Source organism: Primulina huaijiensis, chromosome 2 (assembly GCF_012295235.1).
Source record: "Primulina huaijiensis isolate GDHJ02 chromosome 2, ASM1229523v2, whole genome shotgun sequence".
NCBI classification, from domain to species: Eukaryota; Viridiplantae; Streptophyta; class Magnoliopsida; order Lamiales; family Gesneriaceae; genus Primulina; species Primulina huaijiensis.
In genome coordinates this window covers 27,827,810-27,845,084 of record NC_133307.1, presented here as the reverse complement: position 1 = coordinate 27,845,084, position 17,275 = coordinate 27,827,810, and the positions used below count along the sequence as shown (strand labels likewise).

At 30.2% G+C, this 17,275-nt stretch overlaps 2 protein-coding genes across 5 annotated transcripts; one reads left to right on the top strand and one right to left on the bottom strand.

Moving 5' to 3' along the window:
* Positions 1-8,378: 8,378 nt before the first annotated feature.
* LOC140971253 (B3 domain-containing protein At2g36080-like) lies at positions 8,379-13,134 on the top strand. 4 transcript variants are annotated; one of them, XR_012174282.1, is made up of 4 exons: positions 8,379-9,376; positions 10,003-10,193; positions 12,257-12,375; positions 12,964-13,134. XR_012174282.1 is itself a non-coding variant. In XM_073433404.1 (3 exons), the coding sequence occupies exons 1-3, from the start codon at positions 8,584-8,586 to the stop codon at positions 12,982-12,984; spliced, it is 1,005 nt and encodes a 334-aa protein (XP_073289505.1). In that variant the 5' UTR covers positions 8,379-8,583; the 3' UTR covers positions 12,985-13,134. The 4 variants fall into 4 exon arrangements, 2 of the variants coding, with proteins under 2 accessions (XP_073289505.1, XP_073289504.1); XR_012174281.1 differs by having other exon boundaries at positions 12,257-12,867; XM_073433404.1 differs by lacking the exon at positions 12,257-12,375.
* A 2,588-nt stretch (positions 13,135-15,722) lies between these two features.
* On the bottom strand, positions 15,723-16,893 carry LOC140961118 (casparian strip membrane protein 1-like). Its single transcript, XM_073419421.1, has 3 exons — positions 16,407-16,893; positions 16,208-16,331; positions 15,723-16,123 (listed from the first exon to the last, which is right to left on the bottom strand). Exons 1-3 carry the CDS (start codon positions 16,679-16,681, stop codon positions 15,908-15,910), a joined length of 615 nt encoding a protein of 204 aa, XP_073275522.1. The 5' UTR covers positions 16,682-16,893; the 3' UTR covers positions 15,723-15,907.
* Between the last annotated feature and the right edge of the window lie 382 nt (positions 16,894-17,275).

Below are 17,275 nucleotides of genomic sequence, written 5' to 3'. Positions count from 1 at the left end.
ATAGCCACTTTTTTGGACTTTACAGTGAATCGGCTAGTCCAATCCAGGCCCATGCCAAATCGAATCTTTCCTTCTGCCAAATTTTTGAATAAGTGATTATTAAAAACCACGTGGTCTCCTTCAAATAATAATAAAAAAAATCCCTTGTGGTTAGCTAATATATGTCGAAATACTATGCAAAAATTCTCCGGGTATCTATCTTTTATCTCAAACATTACATATGGAAATTAGTAATGTCGAAATGGATTATTGTGGCGGGATATAGGCCGACAGGAATGACCAACTCAACTTGTTTAATTTATGTAGCGGGGTGAGCTGGCTCGTCTTTTGACGAGTTGCAAAATGATCAATCCAACTCATCTATTTTATGTGACAAACTTGATAGACCAAATCCGTTTTGTGAGCTCTAATTGAAAATGAATGGGCCAAGTGGGCGTTCATGACTTTGTAATTGTCCAGGGTATGGATAATGGTTCTTCCAAAAAAAAAATTTAGGTTAATAAGGGCAACTTAATTTGTTTGTAAAAAAGTTTTATCTTTTTTTTTTAAAAAAAATGACATTTTTAATTCTTATTTAGTAATTTCTTCCTGCTTCAAATTGGATCCAACCATTTAAAAAATGATAAAAAGAGATTTTCATTGAAGACCAAGTACAAATTTGTATTTCCAACCACATATCGACAGGGGAAAAAATTAAAATGGTTTACTAAATTGAAATAAATACTTATTTTCAGAAAATCTTTTTTTAAGAGTACAAGTATGATATTGTTCCAAACTATAAAGATATATATAATGTAAATGTATGTACTATTGATAGGACTTGAACGTGGACCTAATACTTGCTTAAGTTGGACAAAGAAAGTAGAAAGAAACAATTAAATCTACATAAATAATTTAATAAAACTATCGGCAATCAGCGAGACTCGAACTCAGACTAACAAGTATCAAGGTCTCAATCATAACCATTGGATGAAGGCCTCATCAGCTTCATAAACTTAATCTTACTGTTCGGAAAATGTAAATTTATTCTAATAAAATAAGCTACACATAATATTCGATCGAGCATGCCCTAAGTCATATATCATATGAAAAGGATCGGACCTCTAGCTACAATGTCAGACAACTATGGGAAGGAAAAATTCGGTGGAGTTTTTGAATGATTGGATTGAATAATTTTGAAAGAATATTATCAAATATATTTAAGTTTTTGGATAAATTTAATAAGGAGTTTTAAAAATTCGTCTTCAATCAATTTTATATTATTTATAACGGATTTCAAATACACATAGTTAATAATTCAAATTACTGCAAAAAAAAAAAAAAAAAATTCTTTTCATTCCAATCAAATCTAATCATTTGGAACACAGGGAAAAAATGCAAAATTCATTCGATATATTTCCGTCTTAGTACTACAATCAATTTCATCAACCGAGCGAGGAACTAATTTTACTATTTATCTGTAGCACACAATATGTGAAAGATATGAATTGTGTTGGAAAAAAAAATATAAATTAAATTTAATAAAAATAATATATAATTTGGAATAAATTTCAATCACATTGACTCCCAATGATGCAGCACTGTAAGTGGGCCAGAAAACTTGGGACATATTAGCGGGCCCTATTAGAGAAAAGCCCATGCACGTTTCTGTATAAATTTCAATTTTAAGGACCATTTGCTGACATAATTTATTTTATTTTAAAAAATCAGTGACGTGGCTTATTGTGCATGAATTTTGGAGCAATTTTTAAATCGAAAAACGTTTGCGTAAGGACAATAAAATTAAAAGGTGTTGGGTGAGTTGTTTGTTTGGGAAATTGATGTTTTGGACATTTGAAATCATTCTTGATAATAATTGAGTTCAACTAGTTGTTCCATTCCAAATAATGCATATCAATGCGCTGGAGAAAACAGAGAAAAAGAAAAATAAATCGCAAAAGCAAACTTGAAAATTTACAATATATTTACGGGGGTGTGTTTTTCATTACCGTCTCTATTTTTTTTTTTTTATTGGAAAGTTGGGAGGTTGTGTCACGCCCCCGACCCAATCACACTGATATAAGCTTGCACTTATACAATATACTCTTATAGCAACTACTTTCAAAAAGACAGCAAGTCCTCGTATTAAAGTTTGGTTGGGGGTTATACGGGCTAACCACAACGAGATGGGAATTATTTTAAAATACGTGTATGTATGATATACGTACACTAGTTTGAGTAAATTGTTTGTTTATTTTTATTTTTAGTTTGAGTAAATTATTTACAGAAAATAATTTATTCAAGAGATTTTATTTTATTAAATGCTGATTGGATGATGCTTGTGACATGTGATTGTCTCGAAGACGGGCTTGGATGGTGATACCCACGATCCTTATAATTTGCAAAATTTTGTTGAATAGTGATGGAAAATAACGAAGAAAGAAATTACAAGTGCCATAATTTTTAGAATTAATGTGCATCAATGTGAAATCTTAAATGACAATCCAAAATTATGATTACTGGTTTTCGAAACTGGATAATTGTGAACTAGGGATACATACTTCTGATCTAAGGAAAAACTTAAGAAAATAACGGGAAAAATCCTGATTTAGTCCTAAATATTTAGTTATGTTCCTGGTTCAGTCTTAATTGTTTAAATGTTCTCGGTTGCATCTCGAATGTTTTAAAAAAAATATTGGTTCAGTCTTCATGTCTATTTAATTGTTAAAACTAATGTGATTCCTTCACGTCTCACTCATACGCCACTTAAAAGTTCCAAAACCCAAAATCAGATGTCTCAAATACACGAGAGAGTGTTAGTTTTTTTTTAAAAAATAAAAATAAAAATAAAAACTGATGAATGTTATTATGCTAATTATTCATGTATTTCGACTAATCCGAATTCATGATTTCTGCTTTCTGGTCTTAGTTTTAAAAGAGTAATATACATGCAGATGATGATATCAGTTTAGTCACGAGGAAGATAATCTAGTTTAGTGTACTTGATATTTGATACAAGTTATTATCTATGTTTATTACTTAGATTATTGTTTATAAATGAAATATTTTAGTATTAATGTTAAAAATATTTTTAAAAAAGCTTATTTTGAAATTTGAAGATATTATTTGCCCTCTCATTTGTCGAGTAATGATCATATCAATCATCTCTTTTCCGGAGAATAATAGTCAAAAAATGAAGTTGTGAAAGACGAACAAAATAAATTTTGAACTAATAGAAGTTGATGAAATATTATGACATTGTTGCAGTTTCAAGAAGTTAAATTATAATTTTTTTATAGACCAAATTTAGATCAAACAAATACAAACCAAATTTTCATATACAGAATTTTTACAACACAGATACACACACTCCTTGGTGCATTTACGTGAGAGAGAAAGACAAATGATATTAGTTAATTGGTGACAAAGACAAATCCGACCTTTGTATGTCGAAGTTCGAGAGCAAGAGCACTGCATTCTCTGAATCCACCTGGCATATTGACTATTACTATTATTATTATTATTAATATTTAATATTACTACTATTATTATTATTATTATTATTATTATTATTATTATTATTACGAAACACATGAGATAATAAAAAATAAATAAACAAATAAAATAACAAAAAATAGAAACAAAGGCTATAGAGACATAACAGATTACGTACTCATCTGTTTGAGTAAAATTAAATGTTAGTTTCTGTGGAGAGAATTCAAACACGATACCATAAAATAAAATCCGGCGTTTTCTTTTATTTTTTATTTTTTTAAAAAATAAATATCTTATCTTCTGGACTGTTTAACTGCACGGAAATCCATGTTTGAATTTGGTTTGTTAGAAAATATATTTAATTTTTTTCGAAATTTTATTACTATTTTTTATTTTATTATTCATATAATTAATTATCCCACTTTCAGAAAAATTGTAATTATCCTAGTTGTCATGCATGACATATTTCCTTTTTTATTATTATTAGAATCATGCATGACATATTTGTTTCCCTTATTGTGTGTATTATAAAAGCACGTAAAATTCTTAAATTATTATTATTAGTATGCGTGAGAATTTTAGAAATCTGGTCTAGCATAGATTTTGGTTTTTTAATTTGTCAAAATTTATTAATAATAAATATATGTTTAATTGTTTTACTAGATTGTTGTACGTTTCTAGATATCTATACATATTAATATATAAACTATTTTATCAAACATGAACATCTTAAGAGTAATTATTTTTGGTGTTTTAGTATCATCAAATTACAAATAATTCAATTTTATCTAATAAAAAATCATAAAAACTTATTTTAATACATTTGTAACTTATCTATGATTAACCTATGTTATCCACTTTAAAAGGTCTATTTTGATATTTTTAAATCACTACATCATTCCTAACAAAATTTCTAAAAAAATATTATTTCGAAATAACAAAAATTAAAATGTTTAAATAATTTTTCTAACTTTATAAGTATATAATGTGTCCAAAGAAATACTAGTGTCAATATGTATTAATGTCAACATCTCATCACACTTACTATATATACTAGTGTACCTACGCGTGCTTTTATAATATTTTCTATTATTAATTTGATTTATATTTAAATTAAGATCAAAATATAATTATACGAAATAGTGAGGGACTACACTGTAATTTTGATATATAAATTAAAAAATAAAAGAATAAAAAATGACGTAAGAATTGAACCATAACCTAAACCCCGAAAATCAATGACTATATCCGTTGAACTATATATAAATTGCATTAAAATGTTAACATTTTATTAATATATATAATTATCAGAACAGACCATGACACCAAAGTTACTTACTCTAAGTGTCTCAAACTTAATAAAATATTATAAATTAAAGTGAGAGAAAAAAATAGATTATTGCATTAAGATCTAAAATTTGTCTAATTAAAAAAATAAATCCCTATTTAGACCGACTTACCTTACCTTATTATTTTTATACTTTTTTTAAATTACTGTCGTTGATACTTTTTATTACTTTTTTAAATTACTGTCGTTAATAAAATATTATAAATTAAAGTGAGAGAAAAAAATAGATTATTGCATTAAGATCTAAAATTTGTCTAATTAAAAAAATAAATCCCTATTTAGACCGACTTACCTTACCTTATTATTTTTATACTTTTTTTAAATTACTGTCGTTGATACTTTTTTAAATTACTGTCGTTAATAAAATATTATAAATTAAAGTNTTTTTCTAACTTTATAAGTATATAATGTGTCCAAAGAAATACTAGTGTCAATATGTATTAATGTCAACATCTCATCACACTTACTATATATACTAGTGTACCTACGCGTGCTTTTATAATATTTTCTATTATTAATTTGATTTATACTTAAATTAAGATCAAAATATAATTATACGAAATAGTGAGGGACTACACTGTAATTTTGATATATAAATTAAAAAATAAAAGAATAAAAAATGACGTAAGAATTGAACCATAACCTAAACCCCGAAAATCAATGACTATATCCGTTGAACTATATATAAATTGCATTAAAATGTTAACATTTTATTAATATATATAATTATCAGAACAGACCATGACACCAAAGTTACTTACTCTAAGTGTCTCAAACTTAATAAAATATTATAAATTAAAGTGAGAGAAAAAAATAGATTATTGCATTAAGATCTAAAATTTGTCTAATTAAAAAAATAAATCCCTATTTAGACCGACTTACCTTACCTTATTATTTTTATACTTTTTTTAAATTACTGTCGTTGATACTTTTTATTACTATATAAATGAGAAATCTATAAAAAAAAAAAAATTACTAAACATCTCATATATATTTGTCATAAAAATAGCTTTCAACTAAAGAAATACATTAACATATAATATTTGTGTTTGTAAAATGTTTTATCTATCTATATAAAAATAAAACTCGAAATAAAATCATCACTCATGAATAAAACGATTTTTTTCTATGAAAGTACACAAATTGATTTGATTTGAGATAAATATAAATATCCCCCAAAATTATTAGTTATATTCAGAAAACCACATGCTTCGATAATTCTCTATGCTTTTACTCTTCCAAAATTTTGGAGGATTTTCAAGAACTTGAACCACAAATTTTTAAATACCGTCATGCCAAGGGAATCCAATTTTCCACCATAGGCTTTGCCTTGCATACTCTAGTCCTGTGTATAGGCTGCATTCTGTCCCAAGAAAAAAAAATTGATGGAATTTTTAGACTTCTGTTAGGTTATATATTGGACACTAATTTAAATCCGATCCCATTCGTAACTTATACATTTTTTTATTTTATTTTTTCTGTCAATTCATGATTTAATCTACTAACTTGTAATTTGACATTAATTGTGATATTTTTTGAGTAAATAAGCAACTACTTCCAGTTCCAGATGCATGCACTGGCATTCTATGGTAGCTAGTGAAACAGATATTAATTAAGTTGATTTGTTGGCCAGCACAAAAACATGCCAAGTATTCCTTTCTAGATACACAACAAAAAAATCCATTGATGTTTTAAATATTTTAATTTAATTTTACATTTTCACAAATGTTTATATTTTAAAAAATCCTATAAATTAATTGTACTCTTTAGCATAGTTAAGTAGTAGATAACTGAAAGTTGAATATTGTTGAGTCAATCGATCGAGTGAGAGTAATATTAAGATGAGTGACTTCTTATAAAATTTTTATGCATCAAGATTTTGATGTTACGTCCTTTGATCTGGTTGGCTAAGTGGACCGTAAAATAGTGATGTCATGTCGTAACGGATAATATCGTCTATGCTAGGGACATGGTTTACGGTAAAGAAAAGGATAAAACTGATTTCCAACGGATATGAAACAACACCAGCAGATATAAACAACAACGCACCTCCTCAGACTCATGAACCTAACAGCCCGAGCCATTAGCACCCAAGTAGGTGCACTTTGTGCTGTGACAAATATAAGTAAATAAAATTGCGTCTTATCTAACCGGGTATAACTTTTGGTTTAATTGTAAGAGTTTCATCCTAACATATGTTCTCGAGATTTTTTAATTTTGTATATTTTATGCATATATACATAAATTAATAATATATATTATATGTACATTTTGTTTTTTTTTTTTTTTATTGTTATTACATAAATTTCATGCATCTATACATAAATTAAGAATAGATATGAATACTTAGCGTTAATTTTAAATATATGGTGCCGAAGTATATTTTGGATATAGAAAGCAAAGGCATTGGTGCATAGAAGCAAAAAAAATCTTACTAATTTAAAAAAAAATTAAAAAATCAACCATTTCCAAATAGTCCCGGAAACAGATCATATCAATTCCCAGTTTTTCATGTGCAGCTAATTTACGAACATAAGCAGTGTTTTTCTTATTTAAATGCTATAAAACTCAATCAATAGCATATTTTTAATTCAAATTGCAGAATATGACATTCTTTTTCCAAAAGATTTGATGGACATTTGACCTGATCTGGTAAAAATTTAGTAGTTAGCAATTATTAAAATATTAGACTCCAATTCCCTGAAACGCAGGCAGGGCACACCTCATCAAACCTAATTTTCTCGTAAGTTCCTACTTGTATTATACTAGTGCTCTTGTATGAAATATTCTTATTATTATAGAAAAAAAAAACCAAGTAAAAAACTAAAACCAAACTTCGAATTGAGAATCAAAAGTTTATTTATAGACGATTTCCATATTTCGTAGTTTATTTTTATCAAATTAGCTTTGATTTAGTATTTAAGTGAATGGAGATAAAATTCAACATGACGGTATTCATCGTCCTAACATTCATGTTAAATAAGCACTAAAAACGAAAGAAAAATAATTTACTACACTAAGACTAGATTTTAGATATACATATTTATTAGGATCGAGTCTCTTCATAAAAAAAAACTAAAATTTTTTGTTTCATGATAATAAAAATATAACTCAAAATTTTTAAATTATACAACCATCAAACTTCATAATATATATATTATATTAAAACTTAATCAACGTTCAAATCACATACTAATTAATAATTACTTTAACTTATTAAACTCTCACATATGATTTGATTGGCTATATTTAAATTTTAAAGAGAGGACTGGGATCCATTTGTACATACAATTAACACACTCAGAGATATTTCGAATTTTGGATCCATACTTCTCCCACCCAACTACATAAATCTCCCCGTCATATATATATATNTCTTCTCAATTTAGACTAAGTTTCGAAAATATCAAAGTAAGATGTTATAAAGTAAATATCTACCTCGTTGAAAAATTAAGTTGGAAATTTTTTTTATATTTTTTTGTAAAAAAATGTTGATGTAAAATGAAATAATAAAAAGAAATATATAAAATTACGTCATATATATATATATATATATATATATATATATTTCCCAGTCTTTTCTTTCTTTCTGTTTCTGTCAACTGCCACCATCAAATTCTTGCCCAAATTTTCTGCAACAAAATCAATCCTTGATTCCTTTCAGCCTTCAGGCCCCCCACTCTCTCTCGGTTTCCCTAAATTTCTTAGGGCAGTAGTGTAGTACTATTCACCATTACCAAGACACACAACCAGCACTGAAAATGTCAATAAACCACTACTCTTCAGACCAGATTCCAGAGCCCCACCTCTATTGGCCACAGTACATGATGGATTCCTCGTCTCCGAGTCAGAATCCCACCTTTTTCTCTCGTTTAATGCCTAAACCCGCTGATTTCTGGGCCACTAGTATTCAGCCTTGCCGCCAGCAGTACCAACCCACTGCCGCTGAAAGAGCTGGTTCAGCGAACATGTTCAACTTCAACAGCGAAGAGGAAATGGCACCCGATGAACAGATGAGTGGTACTCATGCAGATGACAGAGATTCTAAGAACATTAATAGTTTGTCCTTGGATTTGGCACAAAATCAGAGGAAAGATATCCTCAAAGAACATCTGTTCGAGAAGCCATTAACACCCAGCGACGTGGGTAAGCTCAACCGCTTGGTGATACCCAAGCAACACGCCGAGAAATACTTCCCACTGTGCGGCGGAGACTCTGGGGAGAAGGGTTTTCTGCTGAGCTTCGAGGATGACACGGGGAAATCGTGGAGGTTTCGCTACTCTTATTGGAACAGTAGCCAGAGCTATGTCTTGACGAAAGGCTGGAGCCGTTTCGTGAAGGAGAAACGCCTGGACGCCGGCGATTTCGTCCTCTTCTCGCGCCACTTGGCGGATGCCGGACGCCTTTTCATAGGTTGGAGGCGGAGGCATTCCGGGGTAGAAAGCGGCGGCGCTCCGCCTGTTACTGGCAGAGGAATATTATACAATCCTTATCCAAACCAGCAGCTTCAATCTTCTACTTCTTCCTCATACAAACCTGAGTATCTTCATTCAGGTGTCGTTTTCTATCTTTGTTATTTTTATTTTTTTTTTATACTTATTTGTTGTATTTTAATTTAATTTTTTCATTATATTATATTTACATACACACACATATATATTCACACATATATAAATATATATGTATATGTATGTATATCACACGTTTTTTAAAGTTAATTTATGGTATATTTACCATTACCAGTAAATTGGGTGTGGGGGGTTGGGGTCAGTTCATGTATTGCTTGCCATCTGTCGGCATAAAATGCTGCGTCCCTTCTGGATACACACAAATATCAAGCGGCTAGATGTCAAATTTATATATTTAAAATAAATACATATAATTTTATAGATAGGCTTGATATTTATGACATATTATATAATTTAATAAAATATATAGTTTGGAGTTATGACAAATTTAATCCCGGTTTATATAAAATCATATTCATATTACTCTTCTCGTGTTGTAAAGTGTTGTTGCTTCAAATGGTGTACAGATAAGTCTCCCTTTTAATTTAAAATTTTATATTATCATATTATCTCATTAATGACCATATTAATATAATGAATATAATAAAATATGTTCAATAATTTTTTTTTTAAAAAAAGTATATGAATCAATTTATTGCACGACATATACAGTCGCAACCCCAACAAGTGGGAACTCGAAGAAACTGAGGCTATTTGGAGTGAATTTAGAATGCCAGGGCGATGACTCCGCCGCATCAGCGGCACCTGCAGACGGCGGCTCACCCATCTCGGGCCAACCCGACCGGTGGCTCAGGCCATATCACCACCAGTATTACGCCGTCCATGATCATCACGATCAAATGGTACATTATCCCGCTGTATTTTACTAATTTTGATCGTTTCTTTAATTAATTTTAGACGTGTAATAGGGTGATTAGGGGGTGTACGTAGACTAGAGATGTGGTCCAATTTCCCCGTTTGATTTTGGTGTTTTCCTTTACGAAACACGGGTATTGTTTTGAATGAGTCCCAATCCCATTAATACGCCAAACACCGCATATTATTATCTTTTATATCCCATTAATATTAGGTGGAAGATTTTTGTCCACGCATGCATGCTGTCAAATATATATATATATATATATATATATATATATATGATATATAGGTGATTGATTTGATTGTAATGTTCTTTTTATAGACTNAAGTTTTTTGTGAAAAAATCCTCTTCACTTATCTATAAGAAAATAAAACCAATATATTTTGGTATTTCAATCTTTTCAAATTAATATTTTTTGTGAAAAAAGTTTGTTCATTTCATCTACAAGAAAATAAAAATCAAATAATTTTAGAGTTTCAGATTTCTTGGCAACTTGATCATTATCTAGCATAAATGTAGTTTGACAATTTTGTCCGGATTATAATAACTGATTTTACAAAAATATCCTTACTAAATTTCTCTTGTATGTACAAACTAAGGACAAAGTTGACAATACACAATAGAAAAACTTTGACATTGGTTCACACTTTTATAATATGTATAGATTTAGAGGTTTTAGAAGTACTGCTGGTCGCTATATTTTAAAATTTGATCTTTATTAATATTTTAAAGATGTATATTAATGATTTCATGCATTTTTATTTATTATAATAAAAAATATCGATATATGTAAAGATTCCTCATATTAGTTCATGGAAAAATCTCATCAACTTATTTTTAAGCTAAGGTTTTACTTTCTTAAAAAAACTCTTAAATATAAGAGCTTGTAATATCAGGGTTAATTATATTTATCTTTTATAAGGTATACAATAATTATAAAACAAATCTAGTTAAGTCTAAAATTTGCTTATATCTCTCAGATATTATATTTATTCTTGTTAAATTTTATATGTGTGTGTTCTGTGGTTTTTTTATTATTCTACTTTAGAATTATTCTCGTATTCAAGAGGATAGTTAGGAAATAGAGCATATAACCTGAGGAAGATATATATATATATATATAATTTTTAAAGTTAACTGGTGGTAAATATGAGATAGGAACACAAACCTTAGGAGTGGTGTATTAAATCCATCTATTTAAGTGAAATATTACATGTCCCGTGTGAAATTATTAGGGAAAATGATTTTTTTAGTTGGTCAACTTGTTCAATTTTGGATTTTGATCTATTAAATTTTCAAATTTTGTTTTTGGTAAATTAATTTATAATTTTGTATTATTTTTGTTTCAATTGATAATGTGAAATTTGACAAATCAACAATTTTTTGTCAAACTATCATTATATTATTCGATGTCATGTCAACATTTTTCGATGTTATGTCAGTATTTTCAGATGTCATGTCAGTTTTTTTTTTTTGCATCACATCAATAATTAAACAAAAATAGTCGAAAATTAAAAGTTATTGATTGAAAAACAAGTAGACTAAAACATAAAATGAACGAGTGGGAAAAATTATTTAAAATTATATAACATGGATTTATTGAACCCATGTATGATGCATCACAACCCACATTTTCTTGAGAAAATCTAAAATTTACAAAATAAAATTATTTCATAAAATATGATATATAACTTTATGAAAGCACCTTAATTAAATAGCACGAATTTAAATACTCAACCTGGAAACAGCCAATTCATAGCTTTACATACATACATATATTTTAAATGACAAAAACATGAGTGAGACGGTCTCATGGATCGTATTTTGTGAGACAAATATCTTATTTGGGTCATCTATGAAAAAGTATTACTTTTTATTGTGAATATTGATAAGGTTAACCCGTCTCACAGATAAAGATCCGTGAGATCGTCTTATAAGAGATATAGTATTTTTAAATTTATCATGAACATAAATTAATGTCATGTCACATGGTCAAAGTAATTTTCAATTAATTATTAAATAATATTATTATATGGTTTGAATCAGGAAATAAATCTCTCACCAGGAGATAATGGATAAGATCTATTGCCTAGAGATGTGACGTCCATATTCCACGACCAGAAGAAAAGGAGTAAAAAAAAGTAACGCCAAGAAATTAAATATCCGTAAGTTACTTTTTCTCTGCGAAATATTTCCAATCTTTTGATTCTCTCGATTTAGTCTATTTTATTTTTAATGCAAAAACCTATAAAATACTATATTTTATTTAGAGAGTGTTGGCAAGTTCTAAAAAAATGATTTCTATTACAAATTACATTTTTTTAAAGATTGATTTGCAAATAAATGTCTACGAATCATTTTTTTTAAGAGACTGTAAGCACTCTCTTAAAAGGTAAATGATAATAGTTACGAGGTTCATATTTCCCTTTAATTACTCGATTATTTGACCTAAATTTATTTTTTTTGCCTCGGAGAAGTTTGGGAGAAAGACATGAAATTAAGTCCAAAGATCGAGAAATATTGTTATTGTCGCTATATTATGATCATATCCTTTATTTTTTCAACGTTTTTCATTAATATCAAGAAATTTATCAATATGGAAATTCGAGAATATGGAGATTAAATTGGAAAAAACTCAAGACTGTGGAGAAAAATAGGTATTATCCTCTTTTCTTTTATTTTATTTGAAAAAAATACAAATCCCTTTATTTTTTATTTTTATGGAAAATAATTAAATTAAAAAATTTCGATAGAGATGGATCAAAATGCACTAGAGATGGGGCCAAGAAGATGTAAGAGCTGTCAGATTCCTATGGAGGAAAAGGAAGAGAATTAAAGAAGAATATGGATGGATGCAATAAATATTTTTTGTTTTGTATAAATTTAATTTAATTTAATTTTATGGTTGAATTTTTTTAGTACTGTAGTACAATTTGAATGAAAGTTTTACCTCTCTGAATTAGTTTCGATTTGGTGGTAGAATCTAATCATTTGGTTTAAAATTGAAAGAGAGTTGCCCATTGTACTGAAAGTGGTCCTAAATGAGAGGCGGGTTTGCGGCAGTGCAAAGTGCTTACTGTTTTCGAAATTTCTGGGCTTTGTACACTAGGAATTCGCACAGTTCAGATTTAAATAGAGTCAGGTATGATAATATTTCTAGAACTAGTTCTGTGTATGATTCTTACTCGAGTTCATGTTCATGCAGTGTGTTACTGAGAAATATGCATGGGTAAGTTGCATTAAGAGCTAGTCTGGAGAAAAGCGCGAACCGTACTTGTAGATCTTTTCTTTGGCTTCGAAATAACACCAAATTCGCTTTATTTGGTTTAGAAATGAAGAAGTTGTGCGGATTGAAACACATTTTTAATTGAACCGACCCATTATATTTTTTTATCTTTCTTCATTGCTATATACCATTTATGACCTGTTTGAATTCCTGAGCTTCCACTTACAGATTTAAGGAGAAGAATCACGGAAGTAGTGGTGCAACTTCGGAAACTAGAAATTTTTCGATGATTAAGAGAAAATGAAACGCTCAAAAAAAAAAAAATCACTGAATCATTATAGATATTCAGTGAAGATGAATTTGTATATAGATTTTATAGATAACACAAATTTGTACGTCGTGGATAATCTTAACTGCAGTGTGCAATGAACGTCTTTGCTATATTTATTAACGAAATAATTTGCACACCGTAAATACCATCAACCACAGCGCTCAATGCACGTCATCGATCTTCATTAACAATATAATGTGCGCACCGTGAATAACATTAAACGCAGTGTGCAATAATGTGTTGTCCATAATGTTTCTGCGGTGTGCTTTGTGTGTTGTTGATGTCCGTTTCTGCGCTTCCGACAGCCCGTGATCACTCTCAACAAGTTTTAGTTCGCACGCTGCTGAAAGACGATTTACGCGTTGCAAAAAATCAATTTTATTGTAGTGACCGCTCTCTTAAATATCTGATGATGAAAAGATCAATGAGAAATAGATCATTTGGCGTACTTGATTCATGTTCTTTAGGAATTATAATTCTAAACTTTAGTTAATTAACAATAAAAAGAATATATCCATTTGGTCATGGAGTAATAATATTTTGCCACTAATTTAGAATCCTTCTTAAAAATAAAGTTATACCTCGAACCCAACACTTAGCAAGAACCCAAAAAATTAGAAAGAAGATGAATATTTAATAATTTGAAGTGTTAAAATTGTATATTTAATTTGAAATCTTATCCTAAGGTTAAGGCTATATATATATATCACTACAAAAAAACGGATGGAATAGCGACGGTTTTTGATAAACCGTCGCTTCTTTTGCCACGGTTTTTGATAAACCATCGCATTCAAAGATTAGCAACGGGTTTTGACCAACCGTCGCTCATATAGCGACGGTTTTTATACACCGACGCCATAATAGCGACAGTTATTCATAAACCCGTCGTCTACTAAAGTAAGCGACAATTTATCAACAACCGTCGCTATTATAGCGACGGTTTTACAACAACAGTCGCTATCTTAGCGACGGTTTAATGAGACCGTCGCTATTTTGTGCGACGGGTATATGTGCGACGGTATAATCAAAACCCATCGCATTATTTTGCGACGGTTTATTTAATCCGTCGCCATAGGCGACGGGTTTTATTGCCCGTCGCCAATAGCGACAGTTAAGCAGATCGGCGACGGTTTATCATAAACTGTCGCTAATGGCGACGAGTTTTTCGACTACCGTAGCTATAATTCTTTATATACCGAAGTTCGCGAACAAATTGCAGCGATTTTCGCCTATTCGGATTTTTTACTTTTTAGCGGAATTCTATCAATTTTTTCGCATTTTCTGTTTTTTTACTTGTACTAACTTTTTTTTATATTAATTTCGTAGATTTGCTCGTCGGTGTAATCTTTCAGCGTTACGTGGATCTGCATATCTTCGCGCAAGTAAGATTTTTAATGTTTTTTTTTATCGAAAATTTAATATTTGTGGTGTATCGTATTTTTGAAATTTTGCGTAGTATTTTGATGACTTTTATATGCATATATACGGTCCTTTGAAAAACCGTCACTTTATATAGCGACGGTATTTCGAAAATCCTTCGCTTAATATAGCGACGGATATTCAAATACCGTCGCTTAATATAGCGACGGATATTTAAACACCGTCGCTTAGTATAGCAACGGGTTTTTAGAAACCGTCGCTTTTATGCAGCGACGATTATGTAAAACCGTCGCTTAATATTAGCTACATTTTGTATTTAACCCGTCGCTAAATTAGCGACGATTTGTTCAGAAAAACCGTCGCTGTAAAATAGCGACGCGGCTTCCTGTTACAGTTTTCCAAACCGTCACTTAACCCTTTTAGCGACGGTTTTTGACGTCGCTAACCCCTTTTTTTTTTGTAGTATATATATATATATATATATATTTGGCATTTTCGGTATCCTTTTTGACGATTAGATTATCATAAGTTGTAAATAGGAACATTGGAAAACCATAAATAAAAATAAAAATAAAAATAAAAATAAAAATCTAAATTGTCTCCAATGAATTAAATTTTTCCCACATGAACACGAACATTTCTATATCAACCGCATCCCAATATAATTAACAAAAAATTCAACACGCGTTCAAACTTCCAAATTAAATAACAGAAAATGTAAACTTATAATCGAATGATCACATTATAATTTGAATCTTGTTTAGTGTCTCCGGAGAGCCACAGCCGAGAGCACCACCAAGAAAATAAGTATAACCACCGCGATAAACGCTGCCACCACGGCTCCACTGACCTTCTGGCAGAAATCGCCGAACTGCTGACATATGGCCAGCCAATTAGCCCCCGAGTTCCCATTGTGTGCCAGGTAAACTATGGCTGCCGAAGAACCCCCGGCGGACGTAGCCAAAGCAACGGCAAGCTGCAACCGATTAAAGTTTATGGCCATGTTAATCCATGCAAAATTAAATAATTATTTTATATTTAATTTGGATTAAAATCTTACTGTATCGAAGAGAATTAACATGAATCTTGGTGCATTGGCAAGAGGTCGCACGATGCAAACAATGGAGAAGGGAATGGAGAGAACAAGGTATCCAGTAACTATTGCCATAGCTATTACAAAGAACCTGCAACAGAAAAAAGATCAAAATAAATATATGAATTACGGGGACGATTCGATCATCAGGATGATCAAGACTTACGAGAAAGTAGGGAGATCATCATAGCTGGCTTGGAACTGGAAGAATTGAGTGAAGAATGGGAGAGTTTGCTCGGTGGTCCCCATGGCGACCGTAGCGCCTAAAGCCGCCGTAGCAGCGGATATTCGGAGGATCAAGTCAAAAATAGAGACACCCCTTTTGTATCCCGAGACCTTGCCACGCTCAAATGCCTCCGGAGCCTCCACCAAAAGGGGAGCTTTTCCTTTCCTTTCTCTGCTCGTTTCTGCAACTTCAACGGTTGCCTCATTTTTCTCCATTTCTGCTCAAGTTTTTCTTGAATTTGTGGTCGCTAAAGAGATGATCGAAGCTTGTTTTATGATATGAAATGGGAGGAGAGATCGAAGGTTTATATAATGATGTTGGATTAAAGTTGACATAGTTTTTGAAGTGTTAATGTGAGATAATGGAGCAAGAGGAGTTGTTTGACTACTTCTTGTTGAATGAAACGATGGAAGAATACTATGTTGGGGTAGATGGAGATTCTTGAAAATTAATAGATATTGTATGAGATCAGTGAAGGTGGATTCTGTATAAGGGTTTGGTTGACATATAAACTTTGATTAATAAATGAGAATATTAGAGGTATTTACGTAACGAAGAGCCTCGCTAATCCTCTATAGGTCAGAAATTATTTTAATTTATTTTGACCAAAATTATCTTGCATAAGCATTCGTTATTGCTCGTTTGTGTTGATATTAGTTTTTACGGAAAATAATTAAAGTTGACATTTTATTTGATATAAATTTTATTTTGGTAGTGTAATAAGTCAAATTTCAATCTTAATTCAATAAAAAAAATTCTACTGTAATTTTTTAAAAAAATGGGAATGGATTCAGTGGAGCGGGTACCCG

What these genes read in the sequence shown, in the direction of transcription:
- LOC140971253 (XM_073433403.1), top strand. Translation starts at nt 8,584, where the DNA reads ATGTCAATAAACCACTACTCTTCAGACCAGATTCCAGAGCCCCACCTC. An exon ending in ACCTGAGTATCTTCATTCAG is followed by an intron (nt 9,377 to 10,002) that starts GTGTCGTTTTCT and finishes CGACATATACAG; the next exon opens with TCGCAACCCCAACAAGTGGG. An exon ending in ATGATCATCACGATCAAATG is followed by an intron (nt 10,194 to 12,256) that starts GTACATTATCCC and finishes GGTTTGAATCAG; the next exon opens with GAAATAAATCTCTCACCAGG.
- LOC140961118 (XM_073419421.1), bottom strand. Translation starts at nt 16,681, where the DNA reads ATGGAGAAAAATGAGGCAACCGTTGAAGTTGCAGAAACGAGCAGAGAA. An exon ending in GATGATCTCCCTACTTTCTC is followed by an intron (nt 16,332 to 16,406) that starts GTAAGTCTTGAT and finishes TTTCTGTTGCAG; the next exon opens with GTTCTTTGTAATAGCTATGG. An exon ending in TGTTAATTCTCTTCGATACA is followed by an intron (nt 16,124 to 16,207) that starts GTAAGATTTTAA and finishes AATCGGTTGCAG; the next exon opens with CTTGCCGTTGCTTTGGCTAC.